The following is a 23272-nucleotide window of genomic DNA, read 5'->3' on the forward strand; positions in this document are numbered from 1 at the left end:
GAAAGAAGACAGACTGAATGTCACTGCCCGCAGCCAGGCCCTGTGGTCTTGCACCTGTCCCCCAGAGACACAGGGTGAGTGGTACGGGGGCGGGTTCAGGCTGCATTTGGTAAGTCGCCTGTAAGTCTGAGACTCAGAAAGGGGCCTGTGGTGACCCTGTTGACTCCAGGGCTTTGTCTTTGGTGAAAGGAATGGGATTTTGTTGCTGATAAATGTAAATTTCAAGGTGAGATTCTGAAGATAGGAAGCTGAAACCAATGGCACTAGAATAAAACAGAATTTTACATAAGGACTGAATGTGGAACTCTGAGGCATATGTGGCGACGTAAATTAACTTAGATTAAAAAATTAAGTTCCAGGACTTCCCTGGTGGTCCAGTGGGTAAGACTCTGTGCTCTCAATGCAGGGGGCCTGGGTTCGATCCCTGGTCGGGGAACTTGATCCCACATGCATGCTGCAACTAAAGATCCTGCATGCTGCAACTAAGACCTGGCACAACCAAAATAAAGAAAAATAAATAAATAAATACCTATTAAAAAAATTCAGTTCCTCTGTTGCGCTGGCCATGTTTCAGGAGCTCAGTGACCACATGTGGCTGGTGGCTGTCGAATTGGACGGTGTTGTTCTAGAACATTCCCATCACCCCAGAGAGTTCTTTTGCTTGGTGCTGTTATTAGAAACAGCAATGAACCAAGACAAGTCAGACAAGCACCTGCTTATAAACATGATGAGGACAAAGACCCCTGGGGTCTTCAGGAAGGGACCCCCTTATGGGAGATTCTGGTGACAAAGATGACAGGCATTGCAGATGGCGGCAGCCACGGTGACTAATGTGACCTGTGATGACACGAAACGGGACAGGCTGACTCACAGAGCTGCGCATGAGCAGAGCTGTGTCACATGGGGTCAGGGGTCACAGACAGGACGGGGAGAAGTAGTGCGGCACTCTAAAAGCCGTGGTGACTCTGACACGGTAGAGAGGGCAGGTGGCAGCCTGGCGAGGGACATGGGACCTTCTGCTCTGTTGACAAAGGCAGGCTTTCGGGAGAGAACTGTGTGGGTGTGGTGACAAACGTTAGTGAAACATCTGGTAGAAGATAGAACCATAAAATGCAGGCGGATTAATCATGGCCCAGTTGACACAGTGAAGAGTAAGACTTACCACCCATCAGCCAGGGATCTGACCTTTCTTGGAGGCCAGGAGGGCCCCTGAAGGAACAGATCAGAGCCAAGCACTCAGAAAATGAAGGCAGGAAGGGGATGCCCACGGGGGTCCTGAAGGGGAAGGAACTGGGTTAGACCCACGATGGGCAGAGAAACTGGACCAGAAATGACAGTGGCACTCACATGGATGAACGGCCAACAGAGATGGGCCCCAGAGACTCCCCACTGACCGCTGATGGAGGCTGGGCAGGGGCTGATCCCACTGTGAGGCCCGGGAAGAGGACCAGGATGGGTCACACACAGGGTCCATGCCGGGGACTCCGCGGGGCCTGGATCTGGGCCAGGTGAGGGGGAGGAAAGCCCCACCTGGAGTAGCCGTTTTCTGTTTAAAAACTGCAGATTGTAAGTGAGCACAGTTCTGGGAGAGGCCAACCAGCATGTGGGCAGGAGGGCTGGGCAGATTGCAGCATGTTGGAGCAGACGCAGCACTGAACCCTGAATGCACGTGTGTAGACTGGCAGTGGTGTCCCGTCTGCTCTTGCTGCTATGACAGAACACCACAGACTGGGGGCTTCAGCAGCAAATGCTGGCTGCTTTCTTGCTGTGGCCTCGCCTGGCAGGGAGCAGGACCGAAAGCAAGCTCTCTCATTTCGTTTCTTACAAAGGCACTAATCCCAACTATGAGGCCCCACCCTCATGACATAATCACCTCCCAACACCCCCCCATCCCCCCGCCCCACCAACACCTCCACACTGGGGGTTGATTTCAACATAGGAATTTGGGGACACATTCAGTCCATAACACAGCAGTGTGTTTTTTGGCAGACAAATAAGTTTAGCAGCAGAACCAGGATGAGAGGGAAACATTGCTATTGTGCCTGTTGGCACAGTTGCCCCCCACCCCCACGGGGGCACAAAAGTGGGGAAGAAATCACAGGGTTGATGTCCTGTAAGAGAAGGGGATGATTAGGCAGACCAGAAGCATGGAGAAAATACTAGAGGGAGCCATCCTTATCTCACTATAAATCACAGAAACGCACATTTACCAAATCTTAGGGATTTCTTCTTTGCAAAAACAGTAGATCGATATCCTCAGGCCCCATCTGCACTGACTTGAAAAATGATGTGGATTCAGAGCCTGCCCCCTAGCCCAAGGACCCCACAGACTCCCTGGTTTGAGATTGTTCCGAATACCAAGCTCTTTGACAGTGGAGCATTGTATAGATGGTGTGACTAGAGGAACAGGTACAGAAGAGACTAATTTGGAAGATGAACAACGAGAATCAAGAAGCCGGGCAATTCTGAAACATAAGGTTGTACAGGAAACTTACTTCAGTTAAGTTTTTAGGGACAGTCTGGACATGGGAGGGAGCACAGGTAGCAGAACTAATTAGAGAGAAAGAGTGTAGCCCTATCCAGGGGTAAAGAAGCCCCCAAGTTGAGAGGGTTAAATGCCTCTTTGGGGAAAATACATCTAACATTAGGTGTTCCCTTATGACCAATGTATCGCTCATTGGAAATAGCTGCTTTTCTAGGGCCCTACAGCACTGATTCTTAATGGATGAACATGCTGTGAAAACGAATTCTCTCTGGCCCCAGCCTGGGAGGAAACGGAATTTGGGTGGAAGGATGAGGGCGCTGAATGAGGCGGGAGCTGGATTCCAGCCTACTGGCTGCCCACACGGAAACAAAACCGGCCCCAGGAGCGAGCCTTGGCTACCACTCAGAGTTATGGGGGCGGACAAGGATGAGGGTCCAGGGCGGTCCTGCACACACAACACGGCAGCACCAAGAGGACATGGGGTAAAGGGAAAAAGCAAAGCCAGCCCCAGGGCCCTGAAGCTATGGGGGGCAGGGCCCCATGGCAGGGAGCGGAGGACCCACGGTCACTGCTGGAGGTCATCCGAGCTAGTGGGGGCACAGGTACCCTGTTCACGGGGCTCAGTGCACCGCAGGACAGAACGGGCGTGCAGTTGAATTCACGTGGTACGAACACAGGGAGCAGCTGGTGGAAATACCAGCTAGATGGGTCCACCAAGCAGCTGGACAGGCGAGCATCAGCTGGTCAGTTGCAGCATTGCTATGATTCCACATGCTGTAACACACTCGCTAGGATGGCCGAGATAAAAAAACAACATCAAAACAGAACATAAGTGTGGACGAGGATGTGGAGAAATTGGAACCCTTGTGCACTGTTGGTGGGAATGTAAAATGGGGCAGCGGCTGGAAAATAGTATGGAGGTTTCCCCCCCCAAATTAAAGATGGAACTACCATGTGATCCATTAATTCCACTTTTGGATATACACCCAAAAGAATTGAAAGCAGGGTCTTGAAGAGATATTTGCACACCCCTGTTCATGGCAGCATTATTCACAATAGCTAAAACGTGGAAGCAACCTAAGTGTCCACCAACGGATCAGTGGAGAAGCAAACTGTGGTCCATCCAGACAATGGAAGATCATTCAATCTTAAAAAGGAAGGAAATTATGCAATATGCTGTGACTTGGATGAAACTGGTGGACATTATTCTAGGTGAAATAAGCCAGACACAGAGAGACAAATAATGTCTGATCCCACTTACATGAGGTTCCTACGGCAGTCAAATCCAGAGACAGAAAGTAGGTGCTGGGTGCCAGGGGCTGGGAGAGGGGGCCGCAGAGTTAGTGTTTAATGATTCAGTTCGGGAAGATGAAGTTCTGGAGCTGACGGTGGTGACGGCTGCACAAAAAATGTGAATATACCTAATGCCACTGAGCTGCACTCTTGAAATGGGTAAGATGGTAAACTTTATGTTATGTGTATTTTACCACAATAAAATAATAAGTGTGAATCTGCTGGCCAAGGGGCCACTGATGAGACGAGATGGCACTAACCTGAGGACTGGTCCTAGGAGACCCTGCTGGGTCACTGCCCTGCACTCGGGGTCTGGCAAAGGGAGAGGTGTTCTCATGGCCGGGACACCATCCCACCAGGGTGTGTCCACAGCACACGTGCAGAGCCAAACCCAGGATGCCCGGCATAAGATACACGTGTCACAGAGCGGGACAGGGACACAGGCCCGCGAGAGAGCCACAGCCAAAGGGAGTCACGGCAGGGCCAGAAGAAGGGATTTGAGAATTTCCACGCATCAGGAATGACTGAAGTTTAAAACTAAAGCCACTAGCCAAGGAGCTGGGGTGAGACAGGCTCTCTCCCCTCACCAGGTCAGAAAACGTTAGCGATGCTGGGGGGAAGGGGTGTTCAGAGTCATTACTGCAACATAGGGCCCCAAGGAGAAAGCCATGGGATGTGGCGTCCGGGGCCCCAGGCAACGTGGGCAGTAAGGCAGATGGGTTCTCCTTGGTGCCCCCAAATATCTCAGACTCGGAGACTTACACAGATTTCAAGCCCCCGAACAGCCTTTCTCCAGAGCAGAAGGTCCCGGGTGACATCGTCCCCACCCCTGGGGGATTGGCGGATTTGCTGGGATGTGTTCCAAGGCTGTCTCAGACCCCCCCCCCCCCCAGCCCGTGGCTCTTGCCTTCCGGGGGCGTGTGGGGGTGGGGAGAGGTGTTTACAAGCTCGAACCAGCCCACCCCAGGTTTTTGGTGGCTTTCGGACTCACAGGGACCAGGGCACAAACAGCCTCGTGGAGCAGAGGCCATTGTGTCTTAAATGAAGATTTGGGATTTTCACACGGAGCCCCCAGGCCCTGCCATCAGTACGCGGCTGAAGGACAGGCACACCCTCGGTCTGCCCAGGGTCCCTGCAGGCAGAGGGCCCAACTGGGGCCTCCGGGAAGACGGCTCCAGGAAAGGGCTGGGGGAGGGGCTGATGCCACTGCCGGCCCAGAGGGCAAGGACCGTAGGGCCCGTGGGGACACCCTTCCCTCTTTTACCTTTGTGGCCCAGAGCAATCACTTAAGTCTCTGAATGAGCCCCTAGTCGGTGAGAAGCTGCGCCGCATTCAGCCGGAGCCTGCATTGTTATGCTGGCCAGCTCCTCGGGCTACTTCCTCCTTCCCACCCGGCTGTGAGCACCTCCGGCCCCGCCCTGTCCCCACTGGGTCTGATCCACCGGCCCGGGGTGGGGCCCTCAGTTACTATTTGGAAAATGCTCCTGGGGCGATTTTGATAAAGTCCTCTTGAAACTGCAGGGACCCTGGCCTCAGCCAAGGTCGAAGATCTCAGACCCCCAGCCCCAGCTGCCCCCGGCCCAGCCACCTCCCTGGGGACGAAAGGAGCACCTTCCCTGGGCGTGCGTTAGCTCTCCTGCCCCCCACCCCCACCCCCCGCCCCTCGCCCCTCTTTCCCTGACCCAACTTAGCCAAGACCCTGAGACTTCCCTGGGCGGCAGGCGGTGGGCGCTGGAGACTGATCATACCTCCCCCAACCGGCTCCGCTGAGCCAGGCCGTCGCCATTTCCCTGGACCCTCCCTCCTCCTCCTCCCTGCTCGGCCGGGCTCACTCACCATGGCTGCTCTGCCTGGTGGGAAGTCCCGGGGGCAGGGGCAGGAGACCTGCAGAAGCTGGCGTGCAGTGAGGGCCCCGACCTCGGGTTCCACGTGCCTACAGCCCCCTCCCCACTGGAGACTGGCCTGGCAGGGTAGGTAGGTAGGACCGGGCAGCATCCCAACGCGGCCCCAGCCCACCCCAGCCCTCCTGGCCCCTCCCCGGGATCCCGAGGCCATTTTAACCTCGCCCTGACCTCCAGCCCTACGTTCCTACCCAGTGCGGGGCCCGCACACACTCACAGGATTAAGTCGGAAAAAGCAATCTTTTTATTTAACCTATACCTAAGTTAGGGGTGGGGGAGGGCTGCAGGAGGAGTCAGGGCCGAGGGGCGGCCCTGCAGAGAGGACCGCGGCGGCCGGGCCTCACTGGCGCGGGTCGGCCAGGACGCCTCGCTCGGCGGCGGCGCTGCCCAGGATGAAGCCCACGGCCAGGGACACGGTCTGGTCGAAGGAGCCGCGCAGCTGCTCCACGTGCTGGTTCAGGGTCAGCAGCTGGTCACGCAGCGGGCCCAGGACGGACACGATGTCGCCCAGGTGCCCCAGGGTCTGCAGAAGGGCGGCGTTCAGCGACGGCGGCGCGGACTGCGGGGGAACGGGGTCCTCCGGGCGACCAGGCGGCGAGTCGGGATCTTCCCGGGTGGGGCCGGGGGGCGACGGCGGCGGCGGCGAGCCGGGGCCGCGGAAGGGCTCGGGGTCCTCGGGGCGGCCGGGCGCGGGGGTGAATGTGGAAACGGCCGTCGGGGAGCCGGGGGCGCGGGGCGCGTCCACAGACTTGGGCGGGGACGGGCTGAACCGGAGCGTCCAGGCGGGGTCCGCGTCCGGGTCTCGGGCGGCGAGCAGCGGTGGGGCGCCTGGAACGCAGAGCGGGTGGTCGCGTGAGGCGCGCCCGCCCCTCCCCCCGGCCCGCAGCCCACTTCCCCCAGTCCGAGGCCCCCCCGCCCCGCCCCTACCCCAGCCCACCTACCCGGCTCAGCGGGCGCCGCGGGGGCCGGCCGGCGGCCGCGCGGGGGGCGCCCGGGCCCGGGGGAGCGGCGGCGGCCGCGTCTGCGCCCGTTGTCGCCCAGCAGCCCCATGAGCTGGCGGATTTGCGCGTCGAAGGGCCCGGGCGGCTGACCGTGCGCGTCGCGGACCTTGTCCTTGAGAAACTTGTAGCGGCGGCGGCACTGCGCGGGCGTGCGCCTCACCTGCTGGCGGGCCAGCGCGGCCGACACGCGGCGGTAGGTGGGCAGCGCCTGGCGGCGGTCCAGCAGCAGCGCTCGCCACACGGCCGGCTGCAGCAGCGTGCCTAGCAGCAGCTCCGTCTCGCGCGCGCTCCAGGGCGTGCGCTGCGCCGAGCCCGGGGATACGGGTGACCCGGGGGATGCGGGCGACCCGGGGGGCGCGGGCGCCGCCAGCGCGCCGGGCGAGGCGGGCCTCGCGGGCGGGGTCCCGGGGACGCCCCCCGCCAGCCGCGGCTCGGAGTCCGGGCTGGCGGGCGACGGCGGCGCGGGCGGGGGCGGCCGCCGGGGCCGGAGCAGCATCCCGGGGCCGGCGGGCGCGCGGGGGTCGGGGCCGAGGCCCGGGAGAAGCCGCCCACACACGCTCGGTGGGCCCTGCGCGTTCGCCCTCGGTCGGAGCGGGCGCCGGAGCCCAGCCGGGTCTAGGCGGCCCTCCCACCGCTCCGCCCCGCCCCGCCCCGCCTCTGCGCGCGCCAAGTTCAACTTGGCTGCTCCGGCGCCTGGGTCTCCCGGCCAGTCTTTGGGCCCCTAGGCCCTGAGCGCCTGGAGCAAAGTTCTGCCCCCGCCCGCCCAGCGGGGAAGAACTCTCGCCACCGCCGTGTGTACCTCTTAAACTACTCAGTTGCGGTACAAACAAATATGGCTACGTGCATTAGGCGCGCAAGGTTCGATTCGTCTTTACGCATGTGCCATGACCTTTCACTGCTGCGCAGATGAAGCCATGGAACATTCCAGTCCCAGAGGCTCCCTCACGCCTCCTCCTTTTTCCTTTGGTGCGCCCTAGATGTTGTTTGTAAACGTAATTGTGTTCTGGGTCTGCTTCCCGCCCCGTCTTCCTCGTGTGGTCTTAGGCTGTGCAGGAGGTAGCGTTCATCACTGCCTGCTGGCAGCTTTCTGCTGGATCTGATAAAGAGCCAGGCCAGTGGTCGGACGTAGTGTCATAATTCACACGCACACTTAACAGAAAGAAACTTCTTTATTCTGATAAAGAATGGCTACAGCTAACATCGTGGTTAATACAGAGTAGTGAGCCTCTACCCCCCCTGAGAGATTAGGAATAAGACAACGAGGCCCAACATTATGGCTTCTGCTCAACCTTATTCTAGAAGTCCTAGCCAGAGCAATAAGACAAGAAAAAGGAGTAGGAAGTATAGAGATAGCAAAGGAAGAAGTAAAACAGCCGCCACTTGCAAATGAGATGGTTGTATACATGGAAAGTACAAAATCTACAAGCACATTATTAGAATTAATAAATGAGCTTAGCAAGGTCATTGAATACAAAAATAAACAAAAGTCAATTGTATTTCTGTATACTAGCTACAGTAGTTTTATAAAACTCCTTAGTTTGGGATAATTCTGTGTCCGAGTTGCACAGACAGCACAGAGTCCCTAACATCTTACTTGTCCGTGGAACTTTGGCAGAGTTAGGAAGTTAGCGTTGACTAAACTGCAGACTTACTGGGTTGTGCCAGGTTTTCTGCTGATGTCCCTTTTCTGTCCCAGGATCCCATCCCTGTGCTGAGCTGCATTTAGTCATCCTGTCCCTTCAGTCTCCCCTGGGCCGTGGCCGTTTCTAAATCTTGTTTTCCACATCCTTGACAGTTTGAGGAGACGGGTCAGGTGTTTTGTGGTGTGTCCCTCAATTTGGGATTGTCTGCTGTCTTCTCATGATTAGAGTGGGGTTCTGGGTTCTGGGACGAGACCCCAGAGGTGATGTGCTATCTTATTAGTTTGTGTTAGGATGCATGACGTCGGCTGACTTGGGGCCAGGATGCTGATCCCCATCTCCGGCTAAGGTGGTGCCTGCTTCTCCCCACTGTCAGGTCACCCTCTTCCTGTCCTGCCCTGCAGTGGGGGCCAGTCACCAGGTCCCCTGCCGCCCACACTCGAGGGGGTAACAAGCCACACCTCCCGGGGCAACCACGTGTACTGTTTGGGTTTCTCCCAGTTCTTCCCGTTTATTTTTTCATTCAGTTGTCCGTTTACTCCAGTGTGGACTCATGGACGTTTGTCCTATTCCTGGGTCACAGCCCATCACTGTCGTACGTGGGGGCTCAGACAGCCCAGCTCTGGCTGTGGGGAGCCTTCACAGCTCTTTCCCTCTTGTCCTGTGTCCTTTTGATGTGATCTACCCTCCCACCCCCAAGCCCTGCTTTTAGCACTTCCTAGCTCCTGGCTCATCTGGTACTTTCCCCACTCAAGCCCTGGAATCAGCCATTTCCTTTTCTTGGAGAATTGAATGGTATCTGGAAACCAAGATTTGGGTACAGGATGCAGCTGCTGCTGTTGGGGTGTCACTGCTTCTGGGTCTGTGGTTCTGGGGGCAGTTTTGCTCCCCAGGGGACATTTGGCGATGTCTGGAGAGTTGTTGGTTGTCACAGCTGGGGGCAGCGGGCGGTGCTGCTGGCATCTAGAGGGTAGAGATCAGAGATGCTGCGAAACATCCTGCAGGCTCAAGACAGCCCCACAGCAGAGAGCCACCCCCCGACACGTCAGCGAAGCTGTGACTGAGGTCCTGCGGTGGCAGCTGGCAAGTGGACCGCGCACAACCTGTGCCTCGGGTCCCTGACCGCCGCGCACCTTGGGCTCCGTGAGATCCTTTCTCCGATGGTAGGAGGCTTGGTGCCTTCGTCTCCCACTGTCTACTCGCGTCCCACCCCCCAGCGAGTGCGCAGAGGAGCCTCAGAGGGCTGGCCTGGTGCCCGAGAAGCTGCTCCCAACCGGGGTGCGGGCCTCACTGCAGTTCTCTTGTCTTCAGCTCAGATTCCCTTCAGAACAGCGTTTCCCACGGTCACTGAGGTCCACCCCCTGGGGAGCGGGAGAGGCAGTGAGGAGATGCGCTGCAGGAAGGTGGCGGCTCGAGCCCGTCCCGTCCCGTCCCGTCCCGTCCCGTCCCGTCCCGTCCCAGGAGAAGTCCCGCTGTCCTTGCAGCAGGTATCAGACAGCAGCCGGAAGGACACAAGCCGCAGGGAGGGGTGTGGCCAGCACCCAGCCGGCCCCTCGGCCACTTAGCCCAGCGCCACCGGCCACTCCAAGCCCGTGTCCCAGGCGATGGCCTGGCTGCCGGGGTCCCACCGGCCTTCTCCAGGTGGCGGGTGCTGGTGCTGGCCCAGGGGCTGCCTTGGGCTTGATCCCAGCCTGCCGGGCGCGGGGGAGTGGGACCCCGTTTGTGGCAGGGGGACTCCCCAGAGCCTGGGTGCGCAGGGCTGGGCTCCATTCAGCGTAGGAGGGGCTGCACAGGGTTGGGGGGTGCTGGCTGGGGTGCTGGTTGTCAGTTCTCAGAAAAACGTGTTGATGTGATCAGAGCCGGTGCAGTGAAGGGAGAGCCGGTCTTCCTGGTGCTTTACTCGTGTCTCGGGGGGAAGAGGGCCCAGGGTCTAGTGGTTCTAAGGTGGCTGAGGACCCCCCGCCCCGGCCCAGACTCCAGAGCCACGTGACCACGGCAGCTGCTGGCCACAGTGACACGACCCCACTATCGCCCCGTCTTTGTTGGTGCCCACCGACCCTCAGCTCTTCCACTGGGACCCTTCCCGGCGGTGACCACGCCCCGGGCACGCCCCAGCCTGTCCCCGGCGAGGACGAGCCGGCTGTCTGGCCTGTGGGCTGCGGACGAGGTCTGGGTGGCCGGACGCCAGGATGGGCAGGGCTTGTGGCAGAGGGGCGCGGGCCGTGGTGCCCGGAGGCCTCGGCAGGTCAGCGACCGTGGGAGGCTGGCTGTCTCCTGCTCCAGCGGCAGGCACGTCCCGGGCAGCGGCGTGAGCCTGAGCCTCCTCGTCCCCTCGTCCCCTCCCGCCTTCACGAGCAGCCCTGAAGACGTCTTCGTCTGGCTCGAAGGAGCCGCCCTGACCCACGGAGCAGATAAACACCAGGAGCCCGCGGAGGCCATCTTAGAAATGACTTTATTTAGAAACCTAAACCGCGCGTGAGGGCGACATGCAGACAGTCGTGCTGGAGCCGAAGCCTGGCCGCTCCCCCAGATAAACCGTTACAGTTGGAATGTTTATTTGCGCTGGGTGCTAACTTCATTTCAGGCTTTGTGGCGCTATCTTTGTTGAATTCAAATCCTGAAAATGTAGGAGTTGATCTGCAGGACCAAATTCTCATATAAAAGCCACGTTTGCAGGGCCAGGAGTGCCTCTCATGTTGCACGAAAGCGGGACGTAGATGTCGCGAACGAATATATGTGGGAAAACACATCTTGACAATAGAAATTCAGCGTTTTATCACAGGTAATGGTTTTCCTGGAAATACCACGAGCAGCTGCGCTAAAGAATCACTAATTCTAAAACTTAAGAGAACAGTCTTGGTCTTGCAGCGGTTTGCAACGTAAAAACGTTGGTGCCTGGGATGGTGCCAGGGCTCTGGAGGTGTGGCGTGCTGTCCTGGGCCCGTGCCCCTGGCCGAGCGCGGTTTGGAAACAGCCCTGGGGGAGAGCTTGGTACCACCGAGGCCGCAGACCTCGTTTCCTCGTCAGAACGCGCTGGTGACAGCCAGCCTCGGGAGCTAGGCGTGGGTGTGTGAATCACATGCATGGCTGCTGAAGAAGGGGGGGGGACCTGGCCATGGCCCTACAGCCCCCAGGCCCCCAGGTAGGGCAGAGGGAGGCTGTGTCTCTGCTTTGGAGCTGCTGTCTGACACCTGCATGCTTTGGAAGCAGAGCCTCGGCCCAGGTGTGCCTGCCCCACCAGGAAGTGCTCTCAGTGGTGGGGCGGTGGGCACAGGGGCCACGGGGCACTTGGGGGCTGCCAGTGTGGAGCCATGAGGCACTCTGCGGCAGCAGGAGGCCGGGCTGGGACGGAGGCGAGGCCGGGCCTCTTGGCGGGAAGGGCTGCGAGGCTCTGGCACCCGCACCTGGGACTGGGTGAGCATCCAGGGGTTGGGGCTGTAGGAGGGGGAGGCCCGGCAGGGAGGAACTGTGAGCCCAGGGTGGGGCTTGGGCCCCCCGGGAAGCCTCGGGCCCAAAGGGAGGGTTTCAGAACCCCCTGGAATCTGTGGTTGGCAGGGGGGTCAGAGGTCAGTCTTGGCCCTTCATTTTTGGGCAGACATAGACCAGAGTCGCGGGAACACTGCTCAGTGGGCACCTGGGTTTAAAGCCTGAGCTGGGTGCTGTGGTGGGGGGTTTCTGGGGGCAGAATGGCCAGACAATTGGGTGAAAGCTGTTTATCTTTGAGAAATATAAATGGGTATTCGGCTCCTGGGGAGCTTACTTACCCTATTTTGGTTTAAATTTTTAATCTTTAAATTTAATTTTAGAATTCTCTTAGAAACCCCCCTCAGCCTCTCCGGGCGCCGTCTCTCTCGGGTCTGGGTCTGAGCCCGTGCTCCCGCCCCGGTGCCCCTCCTGGGCCGTGGGGGTCCCTGTCTGACACAGCAGGCACGGCCCCTTCCACCCCAGGCCTGTCCTCGGTGTGGACTCCACACCCAGACCCGCTGTCCTGTGCTATTGGAACGTGGCTTTCATTCTCCGCAGCTTGTCCTGAATCTTCTTGGAGTGCTTCTCGCTGGCCACCTGGTGGGAGCCAGCCCTGCTGTCCTCGGCCAGAATGGAGATGTCGGCCCCGCTGAATCGGGCGATTCTCTGCTTGAGGTGGGACTGCAGCTTGGGGTCGGGGGCGAACGTGTAGGGGTTCTCCTGGAACGCGTGGACCTGGCTCGCCACTTTGGCGATGTTTCTGTGTTGGGGGAAGAAACGAAATGTGAGTTTGCACAAGTCACGGGGGCAGCGTCTGCAGCCAGTGGGTTCCCAGCCTGCTGTCAGGCACTGTCCCAACCAGGCCGCATCGAAGTCCAGACTCCGAGGGACCGGTCCGCCCTTGACCCTGAGGAGGCCTGACCGGCCTCCACCTGACCGCCATGTGGACGATGAAGGGGGGAGAGGATGGAGTGGGGTGAAAGGTCGTGGGGGGAGGGTCTCCCTGGAGACAGGCTGGCACTGTCCTGAGAGGCACTGCGGGCCTGGGGTGCTGCGGAGGGACGTGGGCCTGGAGCTCCTAAGGAGCGGCTGGCCCCAGGGTGGGCTTCCAAGGGCACCCCTGCACCTTCCGAGGCCAAAAGGAGCAACGATCGCCTTTGGCTGGGAGTGTCTGAGTCCCTGGCAGGGTCATGGTGGTGGTCGGCACCAGCAGCCCCCCAGTCTGCTCCTCCCAGGTGGGTCCGCAGGTGTGCTGGGCAGTTGAACGGTGGGGACTGACTGAGTCCCCCGGACAGCTCCACGGAGGGGCCCCAAGGGGGACAGCAGAGGCAGGGAGAGAGCGGAGGTGTGGCTCGGGGGGTCAGGGAGGGTGGTTGCACAGAGGTGGCGTTCTGGGTGCGCCTGGATCTCCCAATAGGAAGGGAGGTCACGGCAACCTTGGGGCAGTGTTTGGGGCCGTGGACGCTGGACTGTGCGAATTGTTTACTCCTTGTTTGTGGAGAAGGAGGTGGCTGGAGGTCACCCAGGGGAGAGGGTGTGGAGGCCTGGGCTGGGGTGAGGGCTGGGTGAGGGGCAAGGCGGCCCAGGTCTCAGAGGAACAGGAGAGATGGGGGTGGCCCCTCACCTGGTTCCTTTCACCTGTGGGCCCCTCACCTGGCTTATTCACCTGTGGACCCCGCACCTGGCTTGCTCACCTGTGGGTCCCCCACCTGGCTTATTCACCTGTGGGCCCCTCACCTGGTTTGTCTCACCTGTGGGTCCCCCACCTGGCTTGCTCACCTGTGGATCCCTCACCTGAGCTTGCTCCACCTGTGGGCCCCGTTGGTCATGGTGAAGCCCCCTGTCTCCAGCTGCTGGATGTGCATGGCCAGGAGATGGGCTGAGGGCAGGGTGGGCTGGGCCCTGAAGCGCCGTCCTTCCATCAGACACAGGCTGTCGCTCTTCAGAAAGACCTGGGGCCCAGCCAGGGGCGTGGGCGGGGGGGACGACAGGTGAGAGGTCAGCCCAGGTGCCCAGCAGGGGCCGGCTCAGCCCGGCCAATCCCAGCTGGCGCCTGTATTCCTGCTGCATGGGGGCTACAGCACCCCGATTTATCAGCCAGTCCAAAATGTCCCTTGGCTCTTGGGTTGCGGAAAGTCCAGATGTCTAAAGCTTGCAGACACAAAAGGAACACTGACCCCCCCCCCCCCAGAAAGCCGTGCGCTTCCTGCTGCTGCTGGCAAATTCCTTTCCAGAAAAGAGCCAGGTGACCCCACTGCCCAAATTAGACTGAGGGCCGGGCTGGCCGGCCGCAGGGACCCCTGGGTGTGGTGGCAACCGAGGACACACAGCAGTCCCCCCACCGGCAGAGCGCTGCGTCTGGGGCCGGCTGCAGGCCGCTCCCGCCTCCTCACTCTGGGAAATGCCCCTCATCCAGAGGGCGTGTCCCCGTTTAGGATCTCATGAGGGGCGGCCAGGAGGCAGGTAGGTCGGCCAAGCTCAGGCAGGGCCTCAGGGTACCTGCACCCCAGGCTGGAATCACGGCCCTGGAGCAACCCTGCCACATCTGCCCAGATGAGTGGCCGAGGCCCCGGGGGAGGTGGGGGTGCCACACACGATTCTGAGGGGGCCATGAGGTGGGCGTCACGATGCAGGATCTGCCGGGCGATCCCCCCCTCCCCCAGGACGGGAGCTGCTGGGAGCTCACGCAAAGGGGTACCTCCACGGCTTTCAGCTCCTCCATGACCTCTGCTATCTTTGCAGGTAGAATTCTCCAGGCCTAAAATAAAAGCACAGGTGAAGCTCCTACAGCCCTGCCTGTGCCCACGGCGTGGCTGCAGCCGGCCCCCCCGGGGGACTCACGGGGGACTGTCGCACGGCCGGGTGCTCCAGGCCGCCCAGGATCTGCATAGCTGTCGCGAAGTTCCTCTGCTCGTAGCAAGACTTCGCAATCAGCAGAAATTTGGAGAGCAGGTTCACCTGCAGCTGGAACCAGAGAACAAGACACTCAGCGTCCTCCGTCTCAGACGAGGGACCGGGGCACAGGGGCCAGCGTCGGGGCGCAGGGCGTTGCGCCCACCTCCGTGCAGGGGAGGGGGTCGGGGGCCCAGAAAACAAAGGCACAAAGGTGTGCAAAGTCCATCTCACTTCTCTCCTGGGACAAATCTCTGCTCGGGACAAATGGGGGGAGCAGGAAGGGCACCCCCACTTGGGGAGATGGAGCCGAGGTGTCCAGAGGCAAACGGGGAGCTGATTTCAGCTTCTCGTCCGCCCGGCCGAGTCCACGGCGGGATGGGGTTGCAGCGCCTCAGGGGTCGCTGGTCGGCAGGGCAGATTCACCAGATTTGATGGGAACACCCCACGGCAGCCCCTGCTGCCCCAGTGGGATTCTCCTCTCCGAGCAGACCTGAGGGGCCTGGCTCACAGCCCCACAGTTAGCGTGTGGATTTTACACAGTTCCAGCAACTTCCAGAAGATTCTGGAGAATTCAGCTGACCCCTCATTTCAGAGCTACCTCACCCTGTGGACTGTCGCCACGCCAAGGACACCCTTCAGGTGGGAACATCGCCTGCGGGTCCCAACCAGACACCCGTCTTGGTCACAGGACGGGTCCTGGGGGTCACTCAGCACCATCGCCTCCCAGCTGTCTGGCTTGAGTGCCTCTTAAAGGATCTTGAAAAACATCTACCCACTCCTGCTTCTTTCGTTGACACCTCATTATTTTCTCCATAGGTTCAGATGGATGCAAAGTAGGCGATTTTCAGCCCGTCCAGGCAGAGCTCTGTCCCCTCACTGTTGAACCTCGTACCAATCAAGTCACACAGTGGGTCTGCTCTTGTGACCGGCATCCCGCCCTCCAGGCTCAGCCGTCGTGGCCTGTGTCACCATCTGGTTCCCTCATAGGGCTGAATATTTTCACAGGGTGGATGGTGGACCACGTTGTTCATCCATTGGTCCATCAACGGATATTAGGTTGCTTCCTTCTCTTGGCTGTCGTGTTCCGTCACTTTTACACCTGCCTGATGAAGCCAGAGTCCTGGTTTGCTTTCAGTCCCACCATTATTCATCTACAAAAAGGGAAGCTTTTCTTGAAGGTGAGAAACTTTACACTGTTTCCTTTTCTTCTTGACCTTGTGTTTCCACTGTCTCACCGCCCCCCCCCCCCGCCCCACCCCGGGATGTGATCTGGAAGGAATGCACTGTTACCACTGAGGGCTTTTATTAGCCTTCCGTTACATTCTCCGGCTCAAAATTTGAGTTCTGACAAATTTTTCTGAGACCAGAGTTTATGAATGTAGAAGTCAGTCTCCCGGGTTGTTTTGACAGCATAGTGAGTGACACCCAATATGTGGAACGACGTGTATTTCAGAACTTGATCAGCATGTTTGCCGAAGGTGCCCACACGGCTTCCTGAGAACCCCTGGCACTTTCTCCCCTCGGTCCCTGCGCTGTCCTGTCCCTGCTGAGGCGGCACTGCCCCGTGAACAGTCCTCCCTCCAACCTCTGCTCACAGGGACTGGGGAGCCGTTCACGCAATGGGGAGAGTTTGGTCACTGCAACAGCAGTTCCTTCCCGCCAGGCGCTGACCCCGGGTGAGTCTCAGGTGGGTCTGAAGACCGTTCAGTCCTGCGGCCTGGGGACGCCGGCGCCCCTTTGTGGTGACCTGTGGGCGGGGCAGCTGCAGAGGCTCTGGGTTGAGGACTCCCTGGTAGCCGAGGTCCCCTGGGAAGCCCGAGCACCCAGGCCCCGTGTGATGTCCCTGATCAGGGGAAGCTGCACTTTGACGTCACTCATGATAACATCGTGGATTGGAACAAACTGGTGGGGGAGGGGGACCAGGCCACATCCTGGCAGAAGTGAGGACGGGTCAATCTGTCAGCTGATAAACCCTTAAAGAAAATTCTCCCGAAAAGGGGAAAGAGTGGAAAACTCGGCGTTTGTTCATGGGCCTTGGGGTTGCCCCTAGGGGCTTGGGGGACACAGAGGAATACTGGGAAAGGAAAGACACATTGCAGAGGCTCTTAATGCCGGAACGGGCACGTCCGGGCTTCACCGTCTCACGGGGAGGTGGTGGCCGCGGTGGGCTCTGGGGCAGCTCCTGGGACAGAACAGGGTCCCCCGTGCCGAGCTCCCCCTTCGTGCTCAGCCCGCTCCAGGGGCTCATGCCTGGGGAGCTGATTCTTTGGGCCTGGGAGGCGGTGGGCGTGCACCCGCGGGAAGGAGCTGTGTGACACAGCAGGAGCCCCGTGGTGCCCGCCGGTTCCTCCACGTGGCCACGTCCCACGGGCAGGACCTTGTGACCCCCACCTGCGTCTGGCCTCAGGTGGAAGGACGTCGGAGGCCTTGGCAGCGGGGTGCTCGCTGGGCGGACTCTGGGGCACTAGGCCCACCCGCTGCCCCTCCTGGCTGGGTGGGACCTGAGGGAGGTGCTGGCCCTGAAGCAGGTGGGTCGGTCCAGGCCGAGGCCTGTGGGACCCAGAGGAGCCTCACCTTGATGGGACCACTGACCAGTGTTTCATTTGTTCCACAAACTGGCCGAGGACACACGTGCACCCGTGCTGTTGTGACAGTGGCCACGAGAGCTCAGGCCAGCGGGTCAGTTCCCAGCCCTGGGTCGCGACCGAGGCAGGAGGAGTGTGGGAGCACGCGGGGGCTGTGGGTGTGAGGGCGGGAAGGACACCGTGCGTGTCGGCATGTGTGTGGCGCTGCGTCCAGCTGTGAGAGGGGGTGCGCCCGTGTGAGGTCTGCGTGTCCGCGCCGCGGGGACAGGCCTGGGTGGGCCTGGAGCCTCCGTGCACCCCCAGCAGAGGGGGTCTCCCAGGGAGGTGCCCTCGCTGCCAGTAGCCCCGACTCTGCGCTGGGGCCAGACCTGAGGGCACCGACCTTGGAGGTGTGGCTGGTCACGATTTCGGCGGCCACCCAGGTGCTGACGTCGTCTGCGCTTCTTAAAAGCTGTAACAGGTACTTGTCCTGGACGTAACTGGGCAGAAATAAGCTGCAGGTTTTGGCCGACAGAGACTCGGAGGAGCTGGCTCTGCAAGAGATGCGGGCGCACGTCCCAGCCAGGACCCGGTTGGCGCTCAGGACCCAGGGTGGCGCTCAGGACCCGGGGTGGCGCTCAGGGCCCGGGGGGTGGCGCTCAGGGCCCGGGGGGTGGCGCTCAGGGCCCAGGGGGCTGGCGGGACCGGCCCTGCGAGGCGGCGGTGCAGCTGAGCACCACGGGCATTGCCCTTCCGCTGGGAGTGTCCAGGAGACACATGGGTGAGGCCCCAAGACCCTCCGGCCAACCCCGCATCCCAGGCTTCTCTGACACCCACGCCGGACACTCACTTGGGGACGGCCACACTTTTGTCCGTGACGCCCAGGGCCCGAGAGTTTAAGAAGTGGACGGGGTGGCACTTCTGAAACAACTCCTGCCGGGGACAAGGACGCAGAGGTCAGGCAGCACCAGGGCCGGCATGGGGGGGCATCTGCAGTCACAGGGCTGGGCCCCCAGGGACTCTGCACATCCACCCAGACAACAGTGGTGGGGGGAAGGGGTCGCTGGGTCCCTGTCCCTGCTGTCACCTGCCAAGTAATGGGGGCCCAGGATGCCGGGGGGCCTGGGAAGGGGCACCTGGGGGCTGGGCGCCCAGTTCCAGGAGGGAGGGCCTAGCACACACGGCCCCCCGCCCGGCCCGCAGGGCAGGGCGCACTCCAGCACGCGGGGGTGGGGGTGTGCGCCCTGTGGGACCTCGCGGGGCCTGTGCACCTGGCGCCCTCTTGCTGAGGGCCTTCAGCGCCCACCCCCTTACCCGCTGCCGCAGCGTCAGCCCCTGCCCTCACCTGCTGCAACAGTGTCAGCTGGCTGAAGAGCTGATGGGTGCTGTACTCGGTCAGGAAGTAGGGCCCCTTCTCGCCGGCCCTGGCGTAGGGGCCGTAGAAGTCCTCGAAGAAGCAGGGCTTGGGCAGGGCGGATGCGATGCTGTACTGGCGCCCCTTGTGGTGGTGCAGCGCCAGCCCGTTGCCCCGGGACAGCCGCCAGGGGAAGCTCTGCAGGGCAGGAAGGCCAAGCCCCGGAGGGTCCCCTCCAGGTTAGGACGGGGTGGGGAGGGCCCAGGCCCAGGACCTCGCAGCCTGGCTCAGCTAGAGCCACAGGGCAAATCCCTCCCGCCCGCGGCCACGCTGGCTCGAGGACGCCTGTCCTGGTCATTTCGTGGATGGGGCTGTCTGCACGTATCACGGTGAGGTCCCCTCAACCCTGCTCCCGTCCCGGGCCATTTCCCGGCCCCGCCTTGGCCCCAGAGTCAGGGAGGCGGGGTGTTCTGAGCCCCTGGCCGGCCCTCTGCTGTCCTTGTCCAGGGCCAGGGGGCAGGAAGTGCCAGGCCCAGAGGCCTGGTGCCCAGGACTGGCAACACGGGGGGCGCGTGCACGTTTGTGCACGTGTGCCTGTCCGTGTGCGTGTGTACCAGGGCACACGTGTGTGTGCACATGAGCACAAGCGTGTGCGTGTGTGTGCCTGCGTAGGCGGTGTCCCCACGCCGGCTCCCCGGGAAAGGCCGCACCTTCCGGGAGACGCCCTCCTCCGAGAGCCTCTTCCACAGGGCGTTGAGGGGCCTGGCAGCGTCCTCCGTGTCCTTGGGGTCCTGCAGGTCTGTGCTGCGTGGGGCGCCCTCAGCCCGCCGCTCGGTGCCCACCTCCAGGAGGCCCAGCAGGGGCTCTGTGGAGCCGTCCAGGGGCAGGATCTGGGCAGAAGCACGCGGGGTCGCCCGCTGCCCCAGAGGGGCGGTGGCCCCGCTCCCCGAGTCGCGCCCTCACCTGGGAGGCGAGGTAGTCCTGGAGCCTCCCCAGGAGCCCGGCGTCCCTCCTGAAGTCCACGGCGTAGCAGTCCTCCAGCCAGGCCTGCAGGAGGCAGAAGCTGCGCCTGTAGATCTTGGAGGAGGTGGAGGTGGGATCCTGGTGGGCCCTGGGGGCAGATGGAGGCCTGAGCCACGCAGGTCCCCCCTGCGCCCGCCTGGCATCACACCCAAGCCAGCGGGTGCGTGGGGTCTGAGCGCAGCTCTGTCTTCACAGCACTTCAGCCCCACCGAGCCCGCCCACCTGGTGACGGGGGTGGGGCAGCGGCGCCCCCCCCCCCAACCTGGTGCCCCTGCCACCCTCACAGCCGGCACCCAGGGGCTGGAAGGTGTCCCGAGAGGCAGGGTGGGAGCCCGGCTCTGCGTGTGGGGAAGCAGGGGGCTGGGGTCTCCTGTGAGTCCCTCCCCTCCCGGGGCTCCCGGCCTGGGCTTGTGCGGAGTCTGGGGGGCGAGGACAGGTCAGCTCAGAGGGTCAGAGCACGTCCAGCACTGCCCACCACCCCTTCCCCTTACCTTGTTGACCTCACCTGCCGGCTGAGGCCCGCGGGACCCTCCCTGCCCCTCAGCTGCCCTCCCCCAGCCCACGGGGGGGCCTGGCGCTCACCGTCTTCCCACCTGTCCCAGCCCCCGCCCTCCGCCTCCCCCTCCTCCTCCCCCCACCACGGGCAGCGGCGGCCCCCGCTCCCCTCCTCTGCCCTCGCCTGGGCCTTCCCGGCGGCTCTGGCCTCGTCCTCGTCAGGGTCGGCGGGTACCTGGACAAGGTGCTGCTGATACGGTCCAGCAGGAAGTGCAGGAAGTCGTGGGGGCTGCAGAAGTACCGGAAGGTGTACAGGAACTGCTGCACGTAGCCTTCCAGGAAGGCGTCGCTGCGGGGAAGGGGCAGTCAGCCGCCAGCACGTGGCCCGGCGCCCCCAGCCCCGAGGTCCCGGCGTGGGCGCGTGTGCGCCTGAGCCCCTCGCCAGGAGGGAGGCCAGCAGGAGCGCCGCTCAGAAATAAGTGGGGGGAGCACTGATCACGTGAGAAATTCCTGAATGTTGCGGGTCTGAGGACTGTTGTAACGTCCGTTTTTAAGGCTCTCACTGTGTCTTCTTTCAGAAACGATTCAGAAAGCTGAGCCAGAGCAGTGGCCCAGCCCCAGCCGGAAATCACTGTGTTAGGAAACAGGCAGCTGAGGGCGCGAGGGTCCTCGCCCCTCGGGGAGGGTCCCCCACCTCGGGGTGCCCAGGGAGCCAGGGGAGCGAGAAAGAGGTGGGGGTCCGGGAATGAGGGAGCCTCTGCCCGGGACGTTGCGGCCTGGCTCAGGCCGGGGACTAGGCAGCCCGGGTTCAGCACCCCGCAGAGGGGACACCGCAGGGTCTGCAGGGATAAGCCCGTGCCCCCTCGGAGATGCTGTGTCACACAGAACGCACAGCACGCCCTGAGATACCGGCACGCATGCGCGCGCGTCTGCTGGAAAGCACAGTGCCTGTGGCGGCGTGTGACGTCCCACGTTGCAGAGGAGGCCCGAGTCTGAGGGCAGCCTGGAGCCCCGCCAGCAGGAGCCCCAGTCAGCCCACCTCGGGGGAACGGGCCGGGGAGCGGGGAGAGGCAGCTGCCCCGGGAGGGCCCCTGCTCCCCACTGGCTGCCAAGAGCCGGCAGTCTGGGGTCACCACAGCCTCCAGCCCAAAGAAGACCCCAGGGGCTCCGAAGTGGTGTCATGAGTCCCTAAAAGTCAACACTGGGGTGAGGCCTCCACCCTCGTCTGGGAGGAGGTCTGTCCCCAACCCTGATGGGGCCCGGGAGGGGGCCGCCCTGTGCCTGAGAGCCAGGTGGAGCTGGCGGGGCGGACGGAGGGATGGCAGGGTCGGGTGTGGCCCGGGGGCCCCTGTGACCCTGGACGGAGGAGCCTGGCCCTTCCCGCGGTAGGTGAGCCCGCGCACCTGCATTATTAGGGGATCCCGCGAGCCTGAGCCCCGCTGATGCCCAGAAATGCTGCAGAGAGCTGGCTGGGGCCAACCTCACCACAGCCCCGGGGAGCCCAACGTTAATTATGGGGTGTCTGACTTAGGAAGGTGGATGGGGTCCAGGTGCCCCTGAGGCTCCCGGCTACATTCAGACTCAGAAGCCCGCCGGGCTGTTAGTCACGGCGGCCGCATTCCTGGGCTCTCCTTCAAAGCGCCCCCTGCACACCTGACCCAGACGCCCAGGTCCACAGGTGCGGGTCCAGCAGGGCCCGTGGCTCTGAGGCCACTCAGCCAAGGACCTGGAGGCCAGTGGGAGCCAACACAAAGCAACTTAAAGGGAACTTTCTAAATAAAAAGTGCAAACCCGTCTCAGATGAGGGCAGGCGAGAGTTCCCACCTCTTTCACCCCCTGCCCCCCACTGCGGGGCCTATTTGTTTCCTCTCTGCTTCTGTCTCCGAAGGCCTGGGGGGCACAGAGACACCCTTCCTCCCCGCTGCACCTGGAGTAGAGGTAGGCCATGAGCCCCAGCGGCGTGCCGGCCTGCAGGACGCGGGCCTTCCTCTGCCGGCCGTCACGCGGGTGCTTGCTGGCGTTGTAGAAGATGAGGGAAGAGGACTCGTCCAGGGGGCTGAAGTCCAGCGTGTCGCAGTGGGCGGCCGCGATGTTCACGAGCACGGGCAGGGCGCAGGGCTCCAGGCCCCACCGCTCCGCGTACATGACCTGGGGCGCGAGTCACCACTGTCGGGTTGACCTGCTGCCGGGTCACCCTGCCTCTGACCCGGGGGCGGGGAGGGGGTGGCCTCTCAGGGGTGGGTATGTTTTCACAGGGACCGATTTCCAAGGTTTTAGCGGGAGGAGCCCTGCAGGCGCCAGGCCTCTGGAGTGGGGGGGAGCGGGGGCCTTGCCTGTAGGTACTTCTTGACCAGCCCGAGGAACTGCACCTTGGACCGCATCTCTTCCAGCTGCCCTTTCAGTTTGGACAACATGGTCTTCACCTCGGAGCCTGAGGGCGGGCAGAGTCAGCCCAAAGCGGCCCCCAACCCCGGCCCCGGCCCACGTCCAGCAAGGCTACCTTTGTTCCGCTTCTCCTTCTGTAAGAGCTTCTGGTAGAACTTGAGGGTTTTCTGGAAGTTTCTCTTCTCTATCATGAGCTGCTGCTCCAGCTCCTGGAGAGGAAAGAGCCGTGAGCCCCAGGCGCCCACCCCTCGGCAGTTCAGGGGAAGCAGGTTTGCACGCAGGACCCCGAGGCTGGCCTTCAGGCGAGAGAAGGGACGTCCGCGTCTGGTCAATGAAACAGGACATCCAGACGGGTTAGCAAATGTCTCAGTAAACTAACTGGAAAGAAGCAGATGCGATGGACTCGCCAAATGTGTGAGGCAGCGGTGAGCGTCAGCCTCTCCTACCGCCCCCAGGTGGCCTGCCCCCACCAGCCGCCCAGGAGGAAAGGTGGGCAGAGCGGGGGGGGGGGGGGGCACGTCTGCTGCCGCTGGGTCCGGGCCACGGAGGGCCTGCCTTCCAGTGGGATATCCAGGCAGCACGCCCACTGCTGGGGGCCGGGGGGACCTGGGTGCACGCCTCCTGTGCTTTCTCTGGTCCTGGGGACTGGCCTCCGGTGGGGTGTTCAGGGCAGGTCCACGCAGCAGGCAGTGGCTGTCTTCACGGGCACGTGTGGTCCCGAGAGGCCTCTCTGTGGCCCCAGGCACACCCCCTGAGGCCCCCACCCCGCGC

At 61.9% G+C, this 23272-nt stretch overlaps 2 protein-coding genes across 4 annotated transcripts in view; both read right to left on the reverse strand.

The window, feature by feature from the left end:
* Positions 1 to 6019: 6019 nt before the first annotated feature.
* Positions 6020 to 7176, reverse strand: UTF1 (undifferentiated embryonic cell transcription factor 1). Its single transcript, XM_057530463.1, has 2 exons — positions 6621 to 7176; positions 6020 to 6507 (listed from the first exon to the last, which is right to left on the reverse strand). The coding sequence occupies exons 1-2, from the start codon at positions 7174 to 7176 to the stop codon at positions 6020 to 6022; spliced, it is 1044 nt and encodes a 347-aa protein (XP_057386446.1).
* Positions 7177 to 10795: 3619 nt separating this feature from the next.
* KNDC1 (kinase non-catalytic C-lobe domain containing 1) overlaps positions 10796 to 23272 on the reverse strand; it is a 57371-nt gene continuing 44894 nt past the window's right edge. Inside the window, exons 19-31 of one of the 3 annotated variants that reach the window (XM_057531603.1) lie at positions 22617 to 22710; positions 22450 to 22547; positions 22044 to 22264; positions 20352 to 20465; positions 19562 to 19709; positions 19309 to 19488; positions 18590 to 18796; positions 18095 to 18177; positions 17648 to 17798; positions 14627 to 14749; positions 14484 to 14543; positions 13580 to 13737; positions 12226 to 12545 (exon numbers count right to left, since the gene is read on the reverse strand). In XM_057531603.1, coding sequence (XP_057387586.1) covers positions 12314 to 12545; positions 13580 to 13737; positions 14484 to 14543; positions 14627 to 14749; positions 17648 to 17798; positions 18095 to 18177; positions 18590 to 18796; positions 19309 to 19488; positions 19562 to 19709; positions 20352 to 20465; positions 22044 to 22264; positions 22450 to 22547; positions 22617 to 22710 — 1869 coding nt within the window. In that variant the 3' untranslated portion in view covers positions 12226 to 12313. Of the gene's footprint in view, positions 12546 to 13579; positions 13738 to 14483; positions 14544 to 14626; positions 14750 to 17647; positions 17799 to 18094; positions 18178 to 18589; positions 18797 to 19308; positions 19489 to 19561; positions 19710 to 20351; positions 20466 to 20490; positions 20748 to 22043; positions 22265 to 22449; positions 22548 to 22616; positions 22711 to 23272 lie in introns of those variants that run through there. The other 2 variants (XM_057531602.1, XM_057531604.1) reach the window with 2 other exon arrangements.

Source organism: Balaenoptera acutorostrata, chromosome 16, assembly GCF_949987535.1.
Source record: "Balaenoptera acutorostrata chromosome 16, mBalAcu1.1, whole genome shotgun sequence".
In the NCBI taxonomy this organism is placed as follows: Eukaryota; Metazoa; Chordata; class Mammalia; order Artiodactyla; family Balaenopteridae; genus Balaenoptera; species Balaenoptera acutorostrata.

Bases quoted from the DNA above. Each gene is read 5' to 3' on its own strand.
- UTF1 (XM_057530463.1), bottom strand. From the start codon at position 7,176: ATGCTGCTCCGGCCCCGGCGGCCGCCCCCGCCCGCGCCGCCGTCGCCC. The intron at 6,508-6,620 runs GTAGGTGGGCTG...TCTGCGTTCCAG, and splicing joins CGCGGCGCCCGCTGAGCCGG to GCGCCCCACCGCTGCTCGCC.